The 24923-nt window shown below is 40.6% G+C and overlaps 1 protein-coding gene across 1 annotated transcript in view; it reads right to left on the bottom strand.

Annotated features, from left to right (window-relative positions):
• Positions 1–4770: 4770 nt before the first annotated feature.
• The window catches only part of GORASP2 (golgi reassembly stacking protein 2), a 39589-nt gene continuing 19436 nt past the window's right edge, over positions 4771–24923 (bottom strand). Inside the window, exons 2-10 of the mRNA XM_019656837.1 lie at positions 18496–18576; positions 16844–17047; positions 15985–16071; positions 15122–15252; positions 11522–11654; positions 9726–9849; positions 8693–8779; positions 7524–7634; positions 4771–6098 (exon numbers count right to left, since the gene is read on the bottom strand). Coding sequence (XP_019512382.1) covers positions 5758–6098; positions 7524–7634; positions 8693–8779; positions 9726–9849; positions 11522–11654; positions 15122–15252; positions 15985–16071; positions 16844–17047; positions 18496–18576 — 1299 coding nt within the window. The 3' untranslated portion in view covers positions 4771–5757. The remainder of the gene's footprint in view (positions 6099–7523; positions 7635–8692; positions 8780–9725; positions 9850–11521; positions 11655–15121; positions 15253–15984; positions 16072–16843; positions 17048–18495; positions 18577–24923) is intronic.

Raw genomic sequence — 24923 nt, 5'->3', positions numbered from 1 at the left:
TGGGAAGCAAGACCCCTCAAAAAAAAAAAAGACCCCTCCATCTCCCCCACCAGATACTCAGGCTCCTGATGTTTCCTGAAGTATCTGAGGGGTTCACAGACACCTGAAGGGCTTTTCACCTTTATGTTAACAATCCTCAGGTTGATATGTTTACTTTAAAATTGTGTTGAAAAGGTACTCCTTTTGGTGAATGCACCCCGGCTTTTCTGCATCTCCATCCAGCTACACGTCTGCAGTGTAAGGGAAGCAGGGGACTAAGTCCCAAAGCCCTTTTCCAAAGAACAAAAAGCGCCCCCATCGTTGGGGCCTCTCCAACGACGCCCCAGCCCCGCCCCCGGGCCCTGCGAGGCCGGCCCGGAGACCCCGCGGCCTCTGATGGGCTTCGGCTTCCCCGGGCTCGCGGTGCCACCTGCTGTCCGCAGCACGTACTGCGGGCGCCGCTCGGGAGCCCTACCTGCCCCGGCTCCCTTCCCTCTCCCCGTGGAGAGAACAGGGGTCTCTGGGTGAAAGTCAATGTTGGGCACCGCGGCCGCCCGCCACATGGGGACAGAACTGAGGCTTGGGACCCGACAGACGTATCTGGAGTCAGCCTCTGGCCCAAAGCTTCCCTGCTGCGTGAACTGGAGGTGTTTTCTTATCTGTTAATTGGAGATATCAGTATCACCTGCTGAGATGCCCGGGCGAATTAATTGAAAAACTCGCCCAGCTCGGCGCCTGGCACCTGCTGTCAATTAATACGTGTCTTTAAATTGATTTATGTTTTCCAGTGAAGTTTATTTGTAAATTAAGGAACTTTAGCCTGGTTGAAGCAACTCTATTTTTTTCCCCAATACATGGTAAAATAAATACATAGGTATTAAAATTAGAAAACAATTTTTCCTCCGTGTACCACATTCGGTAACACGAGACCTTGGCATCAATTGCAGAAACTGTGCCCACCCATGGGCCTCTCCTCTCTCTCTCTCTGCCTCCTTCCACGTTCCAGCGACAGTCAGTCCTCACCTGTCCCCTCTGGAACACAGCAACACCAGGATGCAAAGACCCCAGTGGGGTTTTATCCCCCTCAGGTGATACTATTTGCCTAGCAGAGATCTGAATTTGGAAAAATGAATTTTGTTGTCTCTAAGATGTCATGCCACTTTCACTGCTGATCATTCCAAGAAAAGAAAAACAAAAGCTTGGCAGAGACCAAGGTGGGTAAATGCCTTGTTTATTAAAATCAAAATGAGCTCTGAGCCCCTGAACTCATGCAACAGAAGCCTATTTTTTCTTGCTTTTATTCAGCTCCCTTTCATCTGGCAGATGGAGTTTGCGCTCACATTCGTGTTCCCCATTGCCCAAAAGAGCACAGGTTGCTCGGCTGCTGATCTTAAAATGAAATAACGTTAGAGCTGCGTAGACTTCATGTACCTGACAGCTAACATTATTTCTGGAGGTCTGAATGCCACCGCAATGCCTACAGACAGTGTGGGCTCTTGCCATCATGTCTCCAGGCTGCTCCGCTCAGCAGAGCTGTCTGAAACACACAGGGCCACTTCAGGCCAAACTGATTTACAGACACAACATAGACTTGCACTGTGACTGATCTGCAGTTTATTAAGCAAACAGCACTGATGATTCTACTCTATGGCCATGATTAGGGATGTCTTGGTAGAGAGCTTCCTGTGTTTATGACCAGTCATATGCTGTTTTTAAATGTTGCTGGAGATTGCCAGCACCACACCCTCCTCCAGGCTAAGCAGTCTTGACTCTATAAGTCTCCCATTTTCCCCCTACATGGAAATAACTCGGTTGTTTTTATTAAGTAAAAAGTAATTCAAATGTGTTTTTTAAAATTCTGACAATACGCAAGTGTGTAAGAGATGAAACAAGAAGTTCCCACAGCCCCACCCCCAACCACCCTGATTCAAGTGCTTCTCAACGAAGCACAACTTCAGGCAGACTTACTAGTTCCAGTGTCAAACCAGCCCAGCCTGGCCAGCGCTGGGCAAACATGAGTTGGTTCCCTTACCAGGCAGAGTTTGAGGCCATATAGAGTGGAGGACAAAAAAGTCATTCAGGAATTCTGGGCCTCGTATTCCCTACTCCTTGGTCCCTAAGAAAGATAACTGATGATAAGTTCAGTAGAATTGGTTGTTAAGGTAAATAACTAATGGGTGTGGGGTCCCAGAATTGACTTTAGGAGGAGGCTGGTGAAACCCAAATAAATCCCTGTCACTGTCTCAGTCATTGTCCAGGGACCTATTTGTCCCCCAGGTTTATAGTTTTAAGTGACTGCTTCAAATCTGATCAACCTTCGTGCCCATCTCACCATGATTTATGGATCCCAAATAAGGAAGTCCATGAAGGATCTTGTTTTCTGATCCTGGACCTGCTGGGCTCTGGACCCTCCCACTTTTTGAAGCCCCAGCTTCCCACCCATCACCCATCCCTACCAGGGTAAGACTCGAGACACTGCAAATTCAGATGCCAGTGTGCCATGCAGGTGGCAGAAACCAGTGGGCCAGGTGGGGACTGGCAAACTGGCGGGTACAGGCTCAAGGGAATATTCGTTTCCCTGTGGGACTGAGGGTCCAGTGTTGCCAGATCTTGACACTTCAGAGAAACCATGAATCTGGATCTATGGGGAAACTTTCTGCTTTTTAAACGTTGGCAGTTAATTCAGTTTAATATACAGGGCAGTTCAAAGGAACGTCTGGGGGGAAGCCAGCTCGCTACCTCTTGTTCACTGGGCAGATTGTCCTGCAAAAGGCTTTGCACAGAGCAGGCTCACTCCTCGCTTCATTATTCATCCCACGAGCAGTGGACACTTACGAACCTTTGCCGGTTATTATCCCAAGGCCAAGTGGGCTTTGAGGAGCTGGGAGGGGCCTGTTTCTATCAATTGCCAGGAAATGTGGTGCAACCTCAACTCTGATAACATTGCAAGTCCCTGGGGGCCACTTCTACCAGGGGATGGAGTGTGTTTTCTCTAGTTTTATTTGAACTAGAGTGGCCTGAGGGCACCTATGAAGGGCAGGTTTTCTGCATTTTTCAGTCCTCAGCTGCTTTTTAACAGGTGTAAACTCTGTCCTGGCCTTCCACAGCTGCCAGTATGCCTCTTCCACTGGTCACGTCCGTATATATGCATTTTATAGTTGACAATGTTTCAGGTGTATGACTGTATAATTTTTGCTGTCAAATGTCATCGCTCAGAAACTTTCCTGCTCCCTTCCCCAGTGCCCTGGCCAGGCTGCCTGCCTCTTCGGGCTCCATCAGATCTTGGGCAAATGGTAGGCCACACTAGTTATTACTCTTCTTCCTCCTCAGTAATGGCTGGGCACATGGAGGGGTCATTTCTCAGCCTGTCTTTCAGCGAGAAGTGGCCACATGACTCCACACTGGCCAGAAGGATGCGAGCCAAAATGCCGTGTGAACCTTCTCTGAATTGTCCTGAAAGGAAAGGGGGCATGCCTTTCGGTTCTGGCAGGAACCAGAATAGGGTGGCTGGGGCTCCAGCTGCCATCTGGGTCCATGTGATGACCTTGGAAAGGAAAATCACACCCAGGAGGACTACAAGATGGGAGCCGAGGTCTCTGACATTGCAGTGGGCCAGGCCTGCCTCGGCCAGCAACAACTACCTGAACGTGGGAAAGAAACGTTCTTATTTAAGCCGCTATTATTTTGAGAATTTTTGTGGTAACTGAACCTATTCCAAACTAATGTCCTCCCCCATCACTGCCTCATGCCTATCTTGTGTGAACTTGGACCCATGCTGAGTGAGAGAGTTTAAAGAAATTCAGCCTGTATGTGACCCTCCGCTCACGGGCTGGCACTGCTCTTCTCCATGGTTAGAGTACTTACTACTTACCCTGGAGTCCCCTGAGGACTGACACCCAGGCTGTTCCCCTACAAGGACCCAGGGAGTGGCTTCTTGGTAGGGACACTCTTACATCACATTTCTGGCCCATGATACAGGATCTGGTACTACTGTGTATAAACACCAAAACTGGTTTTTCTGAAAGCAGCAGAGAATATCTAAAATAAGTGTTTTCCACCTCAGGAGGACCCAGTGATCCAATCTAGGCCAAGTCCGTGTCCATCTGTCCATCCTGTGAGTGCTAAGAATCTCTCTTTGCTCACAGCTTAGTGTTTTACATATGCTTATGGGCACTTTCCTGGGAATATGATGGTTTAGGGCTGTCATCATTTTCAAATGAGAACTGTGATCTCACAAGGTTAAGAATCATTGTATTGGCTGTTATAAAAAAAACAATTTGTAAATCTTAAAAATTACTTACTTGCTTTCCACTACGGTATCTATTTCCTTCACACACACACACACACACACACACACACACACACACACACACACTCACTCTCTCTTAAAATGAGCATCTTTTAGAGAGTGATCACAACTTACTTTTCCTGTCCTGGAAAAATTATAACACTTAAATATATTTGTGAATATTTTTTCTACCTGTTATAAGCTCCTTTCTAAAAAATAGGATTTTTATCTAAGAGAAATATTTTAGAAATATTTATAATGCAAACAGAAGAAAGTATGGTTAAAGCTGGAAACTTCTTGCATCATTTCACTTTAAGTATAAACCTGGCCCAGAATGGATATATTCTAAAAATCGGCTGGTGCTGGGCCTCCTACTGGCGGCTCTGGGCTGGAGCTGATAACTCCTTTCCAGAGGAGTGCTCGTAGTCACACGTGCTGCTGTCTCAGCAATGTTCATGCTAGCACCAGGTCAACAACTGATGAGCCACTTTCGTCTTAGTTACAAAACAGAGATATAATACGCATTTAATTTCATTCAATAGATCAATTCCATTTATCATCTCTTAGAAAAGTTAGGAGAAAGCAAACATTAAGACATGAAAAATTACATTAAAGATGTGCGGCATCCTGGAGAGTCACAAGCGCACACCGGGCAATGAGTTGTTGTAATTCAAACGGACCACAAGAAGAAACGTCAAATTACTGTCATTTATTGCTGTATCTATTCTTTCCCAGTATAGCTATCATAATTTAAGTAGCCACAAAGTGCCACCTTCTGGTTTAAAACCGCAACATCTCCTTTATTTCTTTTTAAATGCCATTTTATGGTGGACGTATAAAGCAACAGCAGCAGTTACAAAATGTTGTCTGAGTAATTCTGAGAGCTCAAAACAAGGATCTATGTATATAGGCTGAATAAAAAGATGTTCAATTAATAGTGCACATTGTGTAACTTTAATAAACATCTTTAGTTGGAAATTTCGTGTAAACCTTAATAGAGATGTGACTCATGGAGACCAAAAGTAAAATAACTTTTCCTTTCATGGGTTAGTGAGGTGGTCTGCATTCTCTCAAACAATTTACAAAATACAAGAAAGGTGGTGTGTGAGTACTAGGCATAAAACATTTCGTTTTCTTACAGAGGAGCAGCAGGGGGACAGGAAGGCCAGTGGACACCCTGTCACCACCTTTCCAAAGATGCACACCCCCAAGAACGGCAGTGGAAACCTGGCAGCAAGCCACCCTAACAATTCTTTTTGGTTGTTTTACAATACAAGCACTTTGCGACGTTTCCCTCCCCAGCCATAAGCCTACCCTGACTTAGCAGGATACAAGCCCAGGTCCTCTTGCTTAGTTTTCCCCTTGGAACTATTTACAGGATGCCTACAGATACAGTACAAACTAGGATGAAATTAATGATCGTTTTCATTTCCAGACCGGCTTCCATGGTTAAATAAGCACACCAGGCCAACTCTGAAGGTGGTTCAAAGTTAAGGTGACACCGAGGCATTTGCATCCGTTACTGCAGAAACAGGCTTCTCAATGGCTGGGGCGGATTCGCTGACTCTGTCCTCGGCAGTGGTGGGGGCCTTGGAAGTTGGGAGCATCACATCCAGAGCGAGTGCGGAGGCAGCATCTGCCCTTGCAGTGGTCGTGATAGGGTCGGAGGGTAGGTTGCCAGTGGGTGGGAGGGAGGGCAGCAGCTCCCCAGTACCTGCTGCAGAAGACACCTCTGGAACCAAAGGGAATGACGGGAGGAACTCGGATGGCATGGGGAGAGGTGCAATGCCAGGTAAGTTTCGGGGAGGCAAGGAAGGAAGAGGTGGCAAACCTAGGACAGAAATGGCACAGATCATACATCCTCCCAGCACTTAAGGGGCTGAAGTCATTGTCACATGTCTACTTTTATTTGTATTTCACTAAGGAAACTGAAGCCAAGGAAAGACAACACAAATCACAACCTCTGCTCATCCTCAGGTGGAGGCCAGGACAGAGTTAAATAGTCACTGTAAGAACAGCTGGCTTCCAGGCTCCTAGGTGCCCAGGCTCTGTGGGCCTCAGGCCAGCACAGGGAAGAAACGATTCTCCCAGTTGGCACGGACAGCAGCCCATACAGCAGGCAATGCAGCTACACTAAGCGTTGGACAGAACTCCTGCTCACCCAGGAAAGCTGCAAACTGAGTTAGGGCTGCCCTCTGGACAGAACAGAAACAGGGACACAGAAGCCAGCCCTGCGGGGAAAGCTACAGAAGGGAGGAGCGCGTCACGTAGCCTGGCATTCGCCTCACCATAACTACCCAGCCTCTGTTCAAGTCCTGTGATAACTATTTATATTATACTTGGTGGGTTTATTGCGATGATTTTAAAATGCAGAATAAAGGGAAAGTTTTACTTCTTTAAGAAACAAAGGAAAGGCAGGTTGTACAACAGGATCAGCGCAACCACTGGGCTGGTGAAACCCTCAATTTGGGGAAAGGATAAAGAAGCCAAGAATACGGGGCACAAAAGATAAGACAAAGGGAGCACTAAGACAGTAAACATTAATTTGAGTTTATAGCAGCAATTAAAAGTCAGCCCTGACATGTGGCCATCTCAACGTCAAAGGTACCTGGGTAATCCATTAACTAGAAGGGCAGACCGTGGGGTGTTCTGCTGCCTCATATTCATCAGTGCATGAAGTCTGAGTGTGAACACTTTGAATATCTGCTAACTTAACTATTTACCACTAAGATCTCTCAGTTTTCATTATAAAAACATTTGCTAATAATGGAGAATATTTATTAAATAACAAGCCCAGCCAGATAAGACAGGGTAATAGTTTCGCAGTCTAAGTTTCTGGGCCTGCGCAACACAAGATGGGCACCACGGATGGCAGCGCCCAAACAAGGAGAATCACAGGAGCCATTCACCTGCCCTGGGGGAGCCGTACACCTTCCATCCAATTTAGGTACAGCAGTGCCACGTGACACAACTGGTCTGCATTTCTACAACTGGCCTTTATGGTGCTTGAGCTGTCAGGGTGCAGCGGGAGGAGAAGAGGGGAGGAGAGGCAGCCAGGTGGAGGAGAATCGCAAAGGTGTATTTCTTGATCTTTTTTTTTAAGCTTTTTAAATAAAAAAGATTAATATTTCTTTGAAGCAGCTGAAATTTATTACACTGATCTCCCTTTTCCAGAAAAAACTGAAATAGAAGACTGGCTTTCCTGGGTAAGGCTTTTATTAGACAGAGCCCTAGGAAGGCACAGTGGGCAACATACCCGCGTTCACGAGTTCTGGAAGGCTGACACTGGGCAAGACGTGCGGTGCGGGGAGGTTGAGGTTGGGGAGGGCGGGCAGGTTAGGGAGTCCTGCTGGTAAGGGCATCAGACCTGCAGACAAGAAGAAAACAAAGGTTACCACTTACCCTGGGGAAAACATTCAATCCTGTGTATTGAAAAAAATACTAACCACTTCCAAATGAGAGCGATCCACTTGCTGTGTGGCAGTTTTGTATCATAACAACATTAACAACAAGACAATCTCACCTCAGCACAATGTCTTTCTATACCTAAGTGATCAGATGTCTATGTGGGGAAGCGTTAAAACAAATACGAATACATGTCCTTCTAAACCTGAGAGTAAGAATGGTCAGGCCTGCGTGTTCCTGAGAAAGGGCTGATTTATCCCAGTAAGTGTGTGGTAGTAGAGGGAACTGACTATTTCTTTGAAAGTCTCTCTGGCTTTTTTTTTTTATTCTGAAATAATTTCAGACTTAGTTGCAAAAAGCAGTTGATATAAAAAAAATCCCCATATACGCCTTTCACTCAAATTCCCCAAATGTTAATGTTTTACCACACTTGCTTAATCACTGTGTGTGTCTGTGTGTGTGTACACATTTGGTTAATGGCTTATTATGTTTGTGTAATGACTACTTTACCCATACAATTAAAGGCTCTCACAATGCAAATATATTCGATTACTGAAATATTTGATCGTTATCTACTGGATAAAGGGATTGGTCTTCCCTGAGAATAGTAAGAGAAATAAACTAAAATCTAACTTAGTGTTAGAGCTACTGAAAACTCAAATAAGGACTACTCTCTTCCAGGACACAGTGTGTATTCACATAAATAACTATTAGAAAGCCCTAAACTAAGGAAGCTGAAGAACAGAGCTTTTACATGTTCCTTGTTCCTGCCTCAGGTTGCACAGGGGTGGGGGGAGGCGTGGGGGTGGGGAGGTACTAGTAAGGAGCCCAAGGCTCAGCAGCTAACTAGCTGGTGACTAACAGCTTGTTGACACTTGCTCTCATTTATCACAAAGTTACAGCAGAGATAAAATGAGATTAAAAGACAAAGGTCACCACATAGATGTCAGACTTTTTTTTTTTTAAGATGCAAGGTAATGTTATTATTATTATGCACATCTCTAGTCTTCTGCCGCTTACCTGGTAATGTAGTAGCTGGATTCATTGATGGCACAGAAGTGAAGGACTGGTTTACTTGTGGTGGCAATAATGGTATTGTTGGTACACCTAGAATAAAACCACAATCTTTAAAAAATTCCTGACCAATTCAGTTTACAAAGAATGAACAGACTAAACAGTGTTCAGTCCCCTCCCCGCATGGTCAGGTCTTCACTCAGCGGGGCTTCATGTAGTCTGGTTTCTGGTACATCACTGTACGTCCGTGATCTATCTACTCTGCCCAGGGCCCTTAACAGGCTGTTTAGCAGAGCCTGGGCCAGAGGGCGGGAGGCTCTGCAAAGCCAGCCAGCTAAGCCCACTGGATGGGAGTTTATACTTGACCTAAGCAGGGCTAGATCAGAAAACTGTTTTAGAAATTTGGAAAAGGGAGAGAAGAATTCTAGTCAAGGTCTATTGGGCTCATGAACTCAGCTAAAATGAACTGAGGTGATGATTACACAACTCTGAAAATATACTAAAAAGAAAAACAAATAATGAATTGTATATTTTAAATAGATAAATTCTATGGTATGTGAATTAGATCTTGATAAAGCTGTTAAAAAAAAGAAAAAGGACTATGTGTATTAGGTAGAACAAGGAATTAAAAAAGGAAGGAAATAGACACACGTCCCCAGAGCAAGACTGAGGCCCTAGGAAAGGAATGGTATCCTGCTCACTTCTGTACCCCGTGCCTACTATCTAAGGGATATGCAAACATTTGTTGAGTAAACAGAGTAAGTAAACAGAATTTAAGGGTAGAGTCCTGACCCTAAAACCTGTACAATATGAAGACAAGCACAGGGTCTAAAATACACTGAGAAGGGGTCAGAATGCTGGCTCTGCGTGTAAGCGCACTGTGATTTAGTACTGACTTGCACAGACAGGGCCTACCAGTGCAGAGCAAATCAGTTTTCAAAGTATACTGGCATTAATTTTTAAAATTCTACAGCTTGAGATAGAAAAGAATGTCATGTAAAACAAAGTACACTCAAAATAGAATATATTTTCCGTATACCTGTACTGAGAGCATTACTGACAGCTGGTGGAGTTGTGCTAATAGAAAGTCCAGACAGACCCTGTTCAATTTCTGTAGTTCCTGGTGGTGACAAAGACGGGGGATTAACTGAGGACAGCTGGACCTTCCGAAAAAAGAAAGAAAGAAAAAATTACTCGTTTACTTAAAAGAAAATATAAATATTTGCTCTCAATAGTCCTGCAGATAGCTTTTTTGATCATACACCAGCTGTTAGAAGTTTTCACCTGGCACTTCTGCCTTCAGACACTCCTTTCTAATTCTGACACCTGCCAAGGACCACGCAGCACTGTAACAACTTCCCCCTCGCGCCACTTCCCGGCTCTCAGCACATGGCATCTACCCTGTTTCACACACTGTTCGAGCTACTGCCACACCAGGAGCGCCCACTCCCTGCTCCTTCCCGGCCTCCCCAAATCATTGTACTCAACTCATAACACCACCGCTTTCCTCCTCTGAATTCCCACCCAGTTTTTGTTTTTAACTTTCAGTGCTCATGGAAGAAGTTGGCTGAAAGTCTTACTACCATGATAAATCCCTTAGAAGTTTCTCAAGATATCTAACCTCCTAAGTCCATCTTATCTTTTCTCATCAATGAATGAACATGGCAGCCAGATCTTTCCCTTCCAGCAAGGGAAAATCAGTGAGTCTATGTGGATTCTACGGATAGGCGAATGGGTGGTTTTGCCTCTGAATACTCCAACTTCTGCCAACTCCAGTGCCCTCTGGCACATTCCAACATAATTTGCATTCTGGCCCTTTTCTCTCACTGCCATTTCACCTGCTGGTCTTCTTAGGCTGCCCATAGAGGCTCACCTGGTTAGGAGTGGCAGGTATGGTCATGGGAGTCTGAACATGTAACTACACTGGCTCTGGCCATGAGCCACAGGGGGAGCTGGGGAGGGAGCAGAGGTTCCATTTCTCCACCGCTCCTCTTCACTGCCCCGAGGATCGGGGCTGGTCCAACTGTGTAACTAAAACGAGAGTGGTAGCAGCCCTCTCTTTACAACTGTAGCTTTTTCTTTTTGCATTTTTAGTCATGCAGACAAGAGTTAACTGTCCTGTGAGGCCTGCATAGAAAATATGTTAAAAGCCTATAATCCTGTGCATAAATATCTCTTATTCCTTAAAAAGCCTCACTTTGATCCTGTAGTAGTCCCCACACACCTAGCATTCTTTGCTTTTCCAGTCAAGTTTCTTGAAGTAGTAATAAGCACCAGCTATCATCACCGTATCACTCACCACTCACCCTCTATCTCCGTAAGGCTGCATCCTGTCAAGTCTCGGAAATTGCTCTAGCACAGGACATGTTTTTTCACTCCCTCTCTCACTGACTTCTCTGCAGTACCTCACATAGCTGACTATGCCCTTTTTCTTGAAGTTCTGTTCTCCCCTTGGACTTCTGAGCTTCCTTTGCTGGATCTCCTTTCTCTGCTCATCCATTTAAATACCAGGAATGTTCAAGATTCCGACCTCAGTCCTCTGACCCAGTCAGGCCCAATCCCTTGACAACTTTTATCAGTGCTCACTGGATTAAATGATCCTCTCTTGGCTGATGATCTGTATTCTCTAACCTTGTCCTCTTTCCTTAAATCCAGACCCACAGGGTATCCATCGGGATATCCTATAGGAACTTCAAATTCAATGTGGTCAATACTTAGCTCATCACCTGCCCTATCTCAATTAGTGCTACTACCACACACATCAACACGACTCATTTTGGTCAAAACCTTATGCTAGAAACCTTATGCTATAATCGGCTCATGAAGTTATCTTACCTCCGTAAACCCATCTTTAAGAGGAGTAATAGGTGTTCCAGTCATCTGTCCTGGAAGAGAAATTTTCTTTCCTTCTTCAAAGGGACGTGTAGGTATTCGATGCAAATAGCCATATCCAATGCCACATCCTAGGCTATGAAAATATTTTTTTTCTTAAAGTTATTGTTATCAATCACAGCTTGCATTTCATCAAGGTTTTGAAATATAAAAACAAATTTCCATTCTTTAAATAGTGTTATCTTATCAGAGGTCTCCTCTGACCACTGTTTTATGAAACGGCATCCTTCCCTCCACCACAGACACTACCCTTACTTGTCTTAATTTTTCTTCAAGCATTTATCACCATCCAACCCCCTGCATATTTATTTGTTTATTTTCTGTCTCCCCCAATAAAATGTTAAGGTCCTTGAGGGCAGAGGCCTTGTTTGGTTTCCTGCCTTAACAGCTCCTGGCACATGGTAGCCACTTAATCATTATTTGCGGAACAAATGACATACAGTCTTTCCACTGAAAAGCTCCAAACACTTCTGTATAATCAAGTCATTTATACATCCCATAGTTCTGTTTCAGAACCTGACACAAATCAATCCAAATTAATCCAGATTCTTTCTAATTCATCCTCCGACTGCCACGAGAGTCCATCTTTTTAATAAGATGTGATCACATTGCTTCTTTCCATAGTCTGTTGGCCTCCCAATCTTCCTTTTTCCTTCTTTCCTTTGGAGAATTACTTCTGTGCCACTGTGTGCAGTGCTGGTGAGACTGTCAATCAGGGGCCTCTCTTGCCCAAACCAAGGAGCAGCTAATGAGCTAAGCCTGGCCAATCCATCTCTTTTGTCCATGGCTACAAACCTTGGGAGTGACAGAAAAAACAAAAACTCCTCCCTTCAGTAGAATGCTGATGCAAGTGCTAATTAGTCCTTCTTCTCAAAATCCCTAGAGGTAGGTGTTGGGAGTCCTGTCCTTTCCAAGTCTGATTCTTTAGCTATTTCTTTGATTATATATGCAAGACTCCACAGCAATAAATTCATGTCTGCTTATGACAATGAGTTGGGTTTTACTGTTCGGAACCAAAGAACCTCCACTGATACAATATCATAGTCCCACTGCCCAAAGTCTATCCAAATTCCTGACCACAGTATTTCAGGCCCTTCACAATCAGGTTCCAGCTATGTTTCTATCATGATTGTTATTGCCCAAACTACCTGACACTTCCTGAGTAGGCCATCCACAGGTATCTCTGTGCCTCTCCCCTGCCACGGCATTTATTACTTCCATGGGTACCACTATCACCAAAAACTGGGAGGGCAGGCAGTGGCCAACTTCAGCTCTCCCTTATCCAAATCTGATTTTGCAGTGATGCTTCACATTATGGAATTACTTGTTCCTTCTTCTCCCACTTTTCCTCCCTTCTACTGTCCAAACTGCAATTCTCACTGAACTGGATCTCATAAATGTGGAGAAAACAAGATTAAATAATGTATAGCGATCAGAGGTAGCTGTATTTTAAAATGAGGTGCTTATTAATCAAAATAACTAAGTGCTGGTAGAGACAATAGCCAGGCAACAGCAAGACCCTCTGCAAACTCAGAGTTAGCCTAAGAACGAAACTAAGAGAAATATGCTGTAATGAATGAAATGTGGTCAGCCTCTGAGGAACAAATGAAAACTCGAGGCAGACATATGTCAAGTGAGGGGAGACTCAGGAATATGGGCCTAAAGCAATGATTGATCAATGGTACTAAACCATGTCAAAAGGAAAAATGTCTTCCAAAGAAAGAAGTAGTTGCCAGGGTCTAGAAAAGAAGGGCTCTAGGATGTAGCAGTATTTAATCAGTGTAATTAAAAATTGAAGAACTAGTGATGACTTCACCACCAAGAGAATCTCTTCCTTGCACTTTGATTCCAGGCTCACCAAGCACTCTTGTGGTACTAATCTGACCTCAGAGTTCTACCTGGAAAAGGGGCATTTTCTTCTGTAAACTGAAAATTGGCCATTCTAATGAATACAGCAGATTCTTTGCAAATTTAGTTTATATGAGGCAGTCCCTCTGAAATGCCTTGAGAGGGTCGTATTTCTGTGTGATTATAAACTTGGACAATGGGCAATGATAACTTGGTCAAGTACTTCCCCAGACAGGGCAGATTCTTAAGATTATACCACTATCTCATTTTCTCAAATTGCATTCTGGTGGTAACATATGTTCAGCAGAATTTCAGGCAGTGTGGGTAAAGATATTGTGAGCAAACAGAGGCTTTCTCTGCCTGAATCAACTAAGTCATCCTTTCCCCAGCAAATGCTGGAACTTGTGCAGAACACTTGGAAGTTTCCAAACCCTAGGCTTTCCCATAATTACGGCTTATGTTCAGTAATTCCTCAAATTAAAAAAGGCTGCTGTTAGGGCATTCAAAAATAGTGAAAAATTTGTACAATCTAAACAACAGCTGAAAGACCTAAAGAAGCAATATAAATCAGCATGCTTTGCTGTGGTCTGGCTTTTTGAAATTAGGGAACTGACTTGATGAACAGTACCAGACAATGGATTTTATAGTTTGCTTATCTGCTTGACTTGATCCTCTTTCTATATGCTTTTTATTATTGCAATTTTGTTTAACATTTGGTTAAAATCAGCCTCTTTCTGAAAGCCAACAGTTTCCACAAAGTGCCAAGAAATTTTCCTAGCAGCTACCTAGTTACACTGTACTGACACACTGCTGGGCAGGGGAACTGGGAAAATAAAAAATGAAAAACCATTTTATGAAACTAACAAAACCAAACCAAAAAAGACTGTTTAAGTGTTCAATCAATAAAGAAAAGGACTATAGTCTACGAGGTCAGACAATTAAGTTCACAAACTTGTTGCACCAATGTTGCTAACCTTTTTTTATATCAGAGGGATTATTCATTATGAATTTGTACCAACTAGACAAACAAGTTAACCAAGTTTACTATTTGGAAATGCTGAAAAGGCTGTGTGAAAAAGTTAGACAAAAACGGCCTGAACTTTTCGCCAACAATTCATGGCTCTTGCATCACGACAATGCACCAGCTCACACAGCACTTTCTGTGAGGGAGTTTTTAGCCAGTAAACAAATAACTGTATTGGAACACCCTCCCTGTTCACCTGATCTGGCCCCCAGTGACTTCTTTCTTTACCCGAACATAAAGGAAATGTTGAAAGGAAGACATTTTAATGACATTCAGGACATCAAGGGTAATACGACGACAGCTCTGATGGTCATTCCAGAAAAAGAGTTCCAAAATTGCTTTGAAGGGTGGACTAGGTCCTGGCATTGGTGCATAGCTTCCCAAGGGGAGTACTTCGAAGGCGACCATAGTGATATTCAGCAATGAGGTATGGAGCACTTTCTCTAGGATGAGTTCCCGAACTCAATTTTCCAATCTTGTATATACCATGCTCCATAAATACATGCTTTAAAAAGTGAATTACTGGGTTCAATATTCTAGGTCAGTTATTTTCTATTCTCAAAAGAAGTCTTATAATAAACCAATAACTTGTTTCAAAATAAAAAAAGTCAATGTTTATAACACATCTGACTACATTTAAGCAGTAGTAACAGTCTAAAAAATAACCTTACCTGCCTTCTCCACCCCATGCAGAATTTGGTGTAATAATCACTTCTCGACAGTTATCAGTATCTGTGTTATACACATAAAGTTTCAATGGTTTCGCTTCATGTGTTTCAATAAGGCTGAACAGATCTTCAGACTGCAAAAGCATCACAGGGGAAAATTATTTTCACATTACTGAACTTTAAAACAGTGGGTCTCAAACATGGCTAATATCTTAATAGCCAGGAAAATTTAAAAGAAAAAAACCACACACAGATTCTGGGCCCTCACCCAGAGATAAAAATCACTGTTAAAACCAATACTCTAAACAAGGTTTAATTTAATATATTACCTATCTACTATGTGCAAGGGTTTATGTTCCATAAGACCTAGTCAGCAATATTAGTAAAACTCTTCGCACCCAAATTCTACATATTCTGCTTTTGCTTTCCATTATTAAGACCTGGTTATCTGGGCACCCTATATTTTCCTCTCATTTTTGATTAGCAATACATATTTCTACTAGCTAACAGGCAAGGAAAGGGATCTGACTAACATTGCTGAGCCAATTTTGTTACCTTCAAAAGGGAAGAGAAAATGAAATCAATAACCAAAATAAGGATTTGATTTAGTCCTGAGATACACAGAGATTGATGTATACCATATACAAAATCTGTGCAGCTGTTACACGGCATGTGTTCTTCCTCACATCTATACCTAATAAGATACCTCCCAGATGTTCTGTTTAACATCCTGAGGCATAAGCTATCTTGAACAGCAAAGACCTAAATTTCAACTCTAAATGTAAAGTATGCAAATACACTTCTGACTTGAAACACTAATTTAAAAATGCTATATAATTTTCATTATTAATAAACACACTAATTACCTCATTCATGACAGTATCTGCTCCAATAATATAATCACTGTGAGGTCTAAGACCTGCCAGTGCCGCAGGAGAATTTGATTCCACTTCCTAAGAGGACACAAAAACACACCCCAAAGTTAATGTATATAACATAATCTTCCAAATTTTATAGTTCATGGTCCTTAACTATAGTGATTAAAAATCCCCATATTTCTGTTTTTCTAGAGACAATGTTAGAAACTACAGAATACAAATTTCTAAATTTGCCAAGCATAAAAATTATGTAATATTTAATAAATATTTCTGTAGCTATCTGCTTTAACATATCTCCTTCTAATTTATCCTTCTAATGGATAAATCATTAGAAAAATAGTTCTTGGGCCGGCCGAGTGGCTCAGTTGGTTAAGAGCTCGCTCAAGAGTTTGAGCTCTGAGCAACAACAGTTCGATGCCCGGCCTGAGCTGAGCTCTGCCACTGAGCTGCCAACAGGTGGCAGGATGGCTCAGCTAAAAAAAAGAAAAAAAGAAAAATAGTTCTTAGGGATCTATATTTGCTCCTCTTCCTTATGTTTTTTTTAAAATTAATCCTTATTTTAAAAGCAATGAATTCTGATTTTAAGGAACTAGAAATAGCCTAAAAATATTAATCTTTATTAAATATTAACCCCTACAATCTCACCAAACTGGAGACAATCACTGTTAAAACACCTTTCTACACTGCCTTTTTTGTTTTGGTTTGGTTTTTATATTGATTTTTAAAAAGTTAGATAAGTAGCAAAAGCTATTTAAATTTTTTTATGTTGCTTTTACATTTTATTATTATTAACAAGGCTCTACACCGCTTCTTAAACTCCAAGTAACAGCTCACAGTAGATACCTACCAACACATGCCAAACGTTTTCATTTGCCCCATCAAAGCTGCAGAAACGAATGCTTACTCCCAACAGGCCCTGGCCACCCCACAGGTTACTTGGTGTGACTGAGGTCTCTCGCAGCTCCAGTGTTTTACTACTGTAGATAAGCATTTTTACAGGCTTTTCAACATTTGCTTTCAGTAGATCCTTAAGGGTATCATTGTCTTTATTCTGTGAACACATAAAATTATTTTTCTTAATAAGTAAAAAATTAATGTTACCGTATTTGCCGGCGTATAAGACGATTTTTTGGCCCTGAAAAATATGCCTCCAAGTGGGGGGTCGTCTTATACGCCAGGTACACTTCAGATAGACTGCCCATAGTGCTTGCCCCGTGCCATAGTGGCCTCCCGATGCCCGCCCACTTCATTCCACATACCGTTCAGGCATCAGCAGCGCTGCTGGGTGTATGCTCGGCTGTTATGCGATTTTGCTGTTATGCGATTTTACCACACTCGCAAAATCGCACACAGCCGACCATATAACAAACTCTGTATTTTGAGTGGAAATGTTAGGGGGTCGTCTTATACGCCGAGTCGTCTTATACGCCGGCAAATACGGTAACTGTTTTAGCTTAAGCATCTTATGGCCCTACTGGTGTAATATTAATAATCAACATAAAACATTCAATGGGCAAAGGTTTCATTAACATTCAAACGTTCCTCCAAGCAAAAGAATGTTAGGCAATTAAGAACAACTCTTATGTTAACTACAACTTTTGACCTTTTTCTAATAGCTGACTACAGACTGTGGAATCTGCAACCCAACATAAATTGAAGTGATCTAGGGCTTCTGTGAAAAAAAACCCAAAAATACTCCATAAGGAGTGATATTACTAATAGAGTTGGTATGACATTGATTTTAAAATCTAAAACATTTGCTGGCGTTGAAGTTTAATTTTGGATTCTACTCCTAAATATACATTTTATTTATTTATTAGGAACTGGCAGGAAAAGAAAATGGAAGCTTTATGTTAAATATTTCATTACATAAGTGAATAAAGGCCAAAATGTAGATGTTGATAAGTGATAAATACTTAAGATTGTTGTGAAAAAAATAAGCCAACCAAGTAGCCATTGTCATAACAATTTCCTTTGCTGAAATTATATAATTCCCTTCCTATAGGACCTTACTACAGGTAAACCGAAAGTAACTTATAAAAAGTGGTTTTAATTCTGCACTTTTGGAATATATCTTTCTGACTGGCTCTGGTAGGTAACATTACTTATATATCATGGAACTCAGTTCCAAGAAAACTGACAAATTATTTGAAAGTCTTTACTAATCCATTTGTTAATAGCCTACAAAAGTTTGAATCTTTGAAAAAGCAAACCTTTCACCTTAATTATTTCTTTCTGCTTAAAAATTTTAAATATTTAACCTATACAGTAAAAGTCTCCAATGATTTTATTCCCATAAAATAATTGATAGATGGAGGTATAGTATTCTATATTTGACATTTTCAAATGTTTACTAACACATGATTATTTTCATAAACTGGTATCATACTCTATATGTTTGTAGCTAACGAGTAAACATCCATCCCAGATAATCTGAAAAATTCCATTTTCAAAAGATGACAAAAAATTATAACCAAAACTACAAAAAGCTGAACTTACTAATCTCGAACCATTAATAGAAACAATAAAATCAAAGAACGGCTCCAGTCCAGCTCTATGTCCTGGGGAATTTTCTTGTACCTGTAAAAACAAAAATGCAAAAATGAAAAATGCAAAGCTTAATTAAAAACTATAAGCAAATTTTTAATACCTATCTCTTCTGTAAAAGTAGATTGATTTCATTGATAAGGAAATACAGATACACACTAGTTCTCTCATTTCTCTTCATCTCTCCCAGATTACACCTTTGCAGCTTCCTAAATTCCACTCATTCAAGTTCATCTTTTTATTTATTTATATTTTTTATTGTTTTCTAAAATACTTTCTGCTTTTACCTTTTATTTAAAAAAAACACAATTAAAATATAGCTAACAAGCAATATTATATTAGTTTCAGGTGAACATCATAGTTATTGAACAGTACCCACCTGGCACTATATATCGTTATCACCATATTATTGACTACATTTCCTATGCTAAAGATGTGATCACCATTTAAGTCCAACAACCATGTGACACCATACCATGCTATCAACAATATTAGTCACTATTTTTCCTATGTTGTATATTATATCCCCAAGACTTATTTTAGGGGGCTGGCCAAGTGGGGAGTTGGTTAGGAGTTGGCTTGGGATGCCAGCTCTAAGCAGCAGGGCCGCCGGTTAGAATCCCACATGAGGCCAGTGACGCTGTACCCTCTACAGCTAAGATGGTGAACAAACAGCTCGACCTAGAGCTGGGCTGCCATTAGTCACCGGCAACGGCGTAGGCTGCAGTGGGCTGCCATAAGCTACCGTGGGAGGCTGGCAGCAGGCGTGAGCTTTCGTTAGCTGCCGCGAGCCACTGTAAGCAGCCATCCAATGGCCTGAGAGCGATTGCCTCACCCGGGAAGAGCACAATGATAATACCAACATGGGCCAGTGAAGCGACGTCCTCCACAACTAGACTGAAGAACAAAAGGACAGCAACTTGTTTGTTCCCCTTCCTCGATTCCTCAACATTGTTCCCCTCCCCCAATTAAAAACAATAAATAAAGACACTTCATTGGTGATTAAAAGAAGAAAGAGAACTAGCATTTAGGAAAAAAAAAAAAAAGACTTATTTTAAACCTGGAACTTTGAATCTCTTATTCCCTTGTCCTTCCTCCACTTTTTCAATTTTTCAGTTACAGTTGACATTCAATATTATTTTATATTAATTTCATACAGGATAAATTAAGTACAGGATGGTGGTTAGGCATTTACATAATTTATGAAGTGATCCCCCTGACTAGTACCCACTTGGCACATAGTTATTACCATATTATTCATTATATTCCTTCTGCTTTACATCCCCATGATTATTTTATAACTACCAATTTGTATTTCTTAATCCCTTCACCTTATTCACCCTGCCCCCAACCCCTCTCTCATCTATCGCCCCGATAGATCTAGTACCCATCTGACACCATACATAGTTATTACAATATTATTGACTATGTTCCTTACCCTACATCCCATGACTACCATGTAACAACCAATTTGTACTTCTTAATCCCTTCCCCTTTTTCACCCATCCCCAAACCCGCTCCCACCTGGCTACCATCAAAATGTTCTCTGTATCTATGAGTTTGTTTCTGTTTCATTTGTTTATTTTCTTTACAGTCCACTTATAAGTGAAATCATATGACATTTGTCTTTCACTGTCTAACTTACTACACTCAGCACAGTACCCTCTAGGTCCATCCATATTGTCACACATAGCTGACTTCATTCTTTTTTATGGCTGAGTAATATTCCATGGTATAAATGTGCTACTGCCTCTTTATCCATTCAGGAATACCCAGGTTGCCTTCATATCTTGTCCACTGTCAATAATGCTGCAATGAACACATGGATGAGTATGTCCCCTCAAAGTAGCATTTTGGGTTTCTTTGGATAAATACCCAGAAGTGGGATTACTAGGTCACTTGCCTCTTGTTACAGCCTTTGTTTTAAAGTCTATTTTGTCTTTAAGTAGTGTTACCCAGCTTAGTGTTACCCAGTACTATAAGTAGTGTTACCCAGCTTTTTTGTTTATTTCTATTTTCATGAAATATCTTTTCCCATCCCTTTACTTTTAGTCTGTGTGTCTTTTGATCTGAAGTGAGTCTCTTATAGGCAGCATATGTAAGGGTCTTGTTTTTTTTATCCCTTATCTTTTCAGCTCCCCTATCTTTTGATTGGAGCATTTAATCCATTTACATTGAAAGTAATTGTTGGTAAGTATGTAGTTATTGTCATTTTTTTTCTTTTAAGAAGGGTGCAGCTCACAGTGGCCCATATGGGGATTGAATTGGCTATTTTCCTTTTATTATTCATATTTTTAATTTTTTTCATCTTAAGGAAGTCCCTCTAAGATTCCTTGTAATACTGGTTTGGTTGTGATAAATTCCTTTAGCTTTTTCTTATCTGGGAAGTCTTTATCTGTCCTTCGATTCTAAATGATAGCTTTGCTGGGTAATCTTGGTTGTAGGTCCTTGCTCTTCATCACTTTGAACATTTCTTGCCAATCCCTTCTGGTCTGCAAAGTTTCTGCTGAGAAATCAACTGATAGCCTTATGGGAGCTCCCCTGTAGGTAACTGCTTCTCTTGCTGCTTTCAAGAATCTCTCTGTCTTCAACATTTGGCATTTTAATTATGATGTGTCTTGGTGTGGTGTTGCCCTCTTTAGGTTCATCTTGTTCATCAACGCTCTGTGCTTCCTGGGCTTGTATATCTATTTCCTTCTCCAGGTTAGGAAACTTTTCTGTCATTATTTCTTCAAATAGGTTTTCAATTCCTTGCTCTCTCTCTCCTCCTTCTGGTACCCCTATAATGCAGAAGTTGGTACACTTGATGTTGTCATAGAGGCCCCTTAAACTCTCATATTTGGGGATTCTTTTGTTTTAAGTTCATCTTCTACATGAGGTTTTCCCTTGATAGTTCTATTTCACACCACTTGCCACTTTTTGGAGATGGCGGGGGGTGGGGGGGGGGCGCGGCGGCAATCCTCCCAGCATTTAGCACATGACATAACAGTTAATTATTACTACTGAGCGAAAAATTAAAATTAGTGAGCATTTATTCCATAACTACTACTAGCAAGGTACAAATCAATTATAAAACTAATAATATAGAAACACAGACATTGACGTCACAATATTTATAATCTGTTGAGGAACAGGAAAGAAGAGAAAGGGGAGCCAGAGGTCATACAGCCCTCTTAATAACTGTAATACAAGACCAAACAAGTAAGGACTAAATGGAGGTACAAAGTTCTAAGGGAAAGATTAATTCTGATTGTGGAAGCTTCACACACACACACACACACACACATACACACACACACTTGAATTGTGCTTTAAAAAGGAGACAGACTTTCAAAGATGAAGATGCACAAGAGGATAAAGAAGGGCACCTGAAAGTTGAAATGAGTAAAAACTCAAAAGGAGGAGTCTGAAAAATGAGGATCATAACATAGTACAGCTAGAAAACAGGGTGGTGTGGGATAGAAATTAGAAATTACAGATTTTCAAAATCAGAAATCCTCTAATCCAAGAGGTCGGTGGGTTCAGGGAACACTGCAGCTCCTGAAATTATACGTAACATTTTGTATGAAACAGCAGTTTTCAGAATGTATAGATCAATGGCTTTCATCAGGTCCTCAAAAGATTTTTCCATGACACAAAGTATTAAAACAAATTTTGTGCAATTCTTTTATTGTACAGGTGAAGAAACCACCCTGTGATTTGCCTATGGTCCTATACCTGGCTAATGGTAGAGGTGAAACTCAAAAGTACTTTCTACAACTATTAGTCCAGAAAGGAGGCTGCTGGAAAGAAAGGGTACAGCCAGATTGAGAGGACACTAAATGGAAGATTAAGCTTATCTTGCTTCTCAACAACCCACATGTTTATCATCCCAACTTTAAAATGGATTAAAACTTATTAAATTTTCTAAATTTGCAGTATTAAAAATATTAGCAACTAACAATAGTAATATGACAAAAAAATAAAAAACCCCAAAAAGTTAATACAATGCATTTTGCATTTCTCCTCTAAAATATTTTCATAATGTTTTAAGGAATTTTTATTCTGCTTGATGTTATTAAATACTGCCAAAACGACCTTATGAAAATGAAGTTTGCACTGATATTTGTAGGCTGATTTTCTGCAATAGTCCAAACAGTTATAATACTTAATTCTAAGGCTATACAAATAACAGATACACATATTCATCCATACACAAATCTGCAACTATTTACACAGTAACAAATATTTTTAATGCTTTAAAAATGGAAGCCAGAATGTTTCCAGAATACGTCCCTCTAATGCCTGACTTCTTGGATTCATGGTACATTCATTACTTCTTGGATTAATGTTACCTTTTATTTATTTAAAGCCCAATTATGCTATCATTGCCTCTGAAAAAGTAAAATAAATACATAACAAAAAAACAAACAAATCTTCATTTGTCATTGTAAGAAATAGCTGTCCATTGTAAAGATGGTTCAATGTTTAACTTACTAAAACTGTTTGATCTTGCTTTATGCAAAGTTGGGACTAAATTATTTTTGTAAATTAAAGTTAAATATCAAAGGGATTTAAAAGTGTTAAATCTAATAAAAAATAATCAATACACACTTGTTTAGTTGCTGTATACTGTTTTCTTAAATGGGGGATATTACACATATCACCAAGTAAAATGCCTAGAATCTAAAATGGCAGATAGACTTCTTCTCAAATGGCAACTCTGGAAGGAAAAAGGTGGCTGCCTGGAGCTATTATGAGAAAAAAGTGAGGTCAAGTCACAGTCAGTTGAGAAACAGTCAGGATCTACTAGGTGTGAAATGCCTATTAGTTGCCTATTAGATAGGTGTAAAACGCTTCAGGTGTGAAAAGAGGATAATTAGCACAGACTCTAGGAGCTCCCTCAGAGTGAAGGTTTTATTTAATAGTGTCCATGTCTAATTCTGTTTCCAAATGACCATTTTATCTAGAAACCAACTAGTCCATTGATCAATTTCAGATTTCTCCATTGAGGCTGCCAAAAGTTGACCTTTTAGTTAAAGAAGGGCTAAAGACAGTGCTTTTGTAATGTCATCACCAACTCAGAAAGTTGATCTCAGATGCCGATTCTTATCATGCCACCCTCCCAGTATAAAGTTTTTACCGCTATTTGTTTGAAATGTCAAGTTTCTAATACCTTTAGACATATTCTTCCCCATAGCTCAGAAAAGATTCAATAACAAACTTTGGATTACAAAATAAACTTAAATAATCCTTTCTCTATTGTCCCATTTTCATTTGCTACAAACATCAATCTCCTGTTTCTAAAATTAATTTCTTTTCTAAATTTATTTGTATCATTAGTATCAGCACAATTCTAGCCACTAGGTATCTTAACTTCTGCTAGGAAGCCAGTAGAGGGAGATTAGGGAAATGCTCCCTTTGACCCCAATACACTTAAAGGAAATTTCCTACATTTCATAGCATGGAAAATAAGATACAAAACAGCAAATTAAACATCCACACAGGTAAGTTTCTCTAGCAATATTATCCACTGACAAGAATCTCTTAGGCACCTAACCTCTGAAGCATCAGATTACCACTTCAATACTTTCTATGAGATCTCTTGTTGATTCATGGTTTGCTTCCTTTAAACCATCTTAACACCCCGCCCCCCCCCACACACACACCCCTACACCTGGCTACATAGGCTACTTAATATTTATTATTGGGTCAAATATCATAGCAACTTAAGGTGAATAGGTTAAATTCAAAAGTTTAATTAAGACTTTATAAGATTTTGAAAAAAATATACATGAAAAGATAGAATTTTAGAGCTAGAGTTACTTGGTTTTCAGCCACGGTTTTGCATACTTATTAGCAGTGTGAGCTTGGGAAAGTTTACTTATCTTTCAGGGTTTCAGATTTTTTCATCTGTAAGTAAGGGGTAATGTCACCACTTTTACAAGGTTATTGTAGAGATTGAAGGAGTTTAAGTTTATGAAATGCTTAGTTTAAGTCTCTGACATATGATAAGTCCTACAAATCTTAAGCTCATCTTCCTAACTCTGCAATCACCATCTGAGGGCAAATAATTATAACCATCTACCATATTTCCCCATGTATAAGACGCACCTTAATTTTGGGGCCCGAAATTTGAAAAAAATGTATTACATAAAGTTACTGAACTCAAGTCTTATTCATCATAACATTCATACAACTCCTTATCACTGTCAAACTCCCAACCATTAGCTTGTCCTCATCTGTGTCTGATGACGAATCACTGTCTTCATATATTGCCTAGTCCTCAGTTCCATCTATGGCATTTGAAATGCCACACTGCTTACATGACTTGACAATGATCTAAATCTTGATATTATCCCAGGATCTTTTCACCCAGGTACAAACTTCTCCTATAGTTG

This window comes from Hipposideros armiger, unplaced genomic scaffold (assembly GCF_001890085.2).
Source record: "Hipposideros armiger isolate ML-2016 unplaced genomic scaffold, ASM189008v1 scaffold_266, whole genome shotgun sequence".
Taxonomy (NCBI): domain Eukaryota; kingdom Metazoa; phylum Chordata; class Mammalia; order Chiroptera; family Hipposideridae; genus Hipposideros; species Hipposideros armiger.
This window is presented reverse-complemented; position numbering and strand designations above follow the sequence as displayed.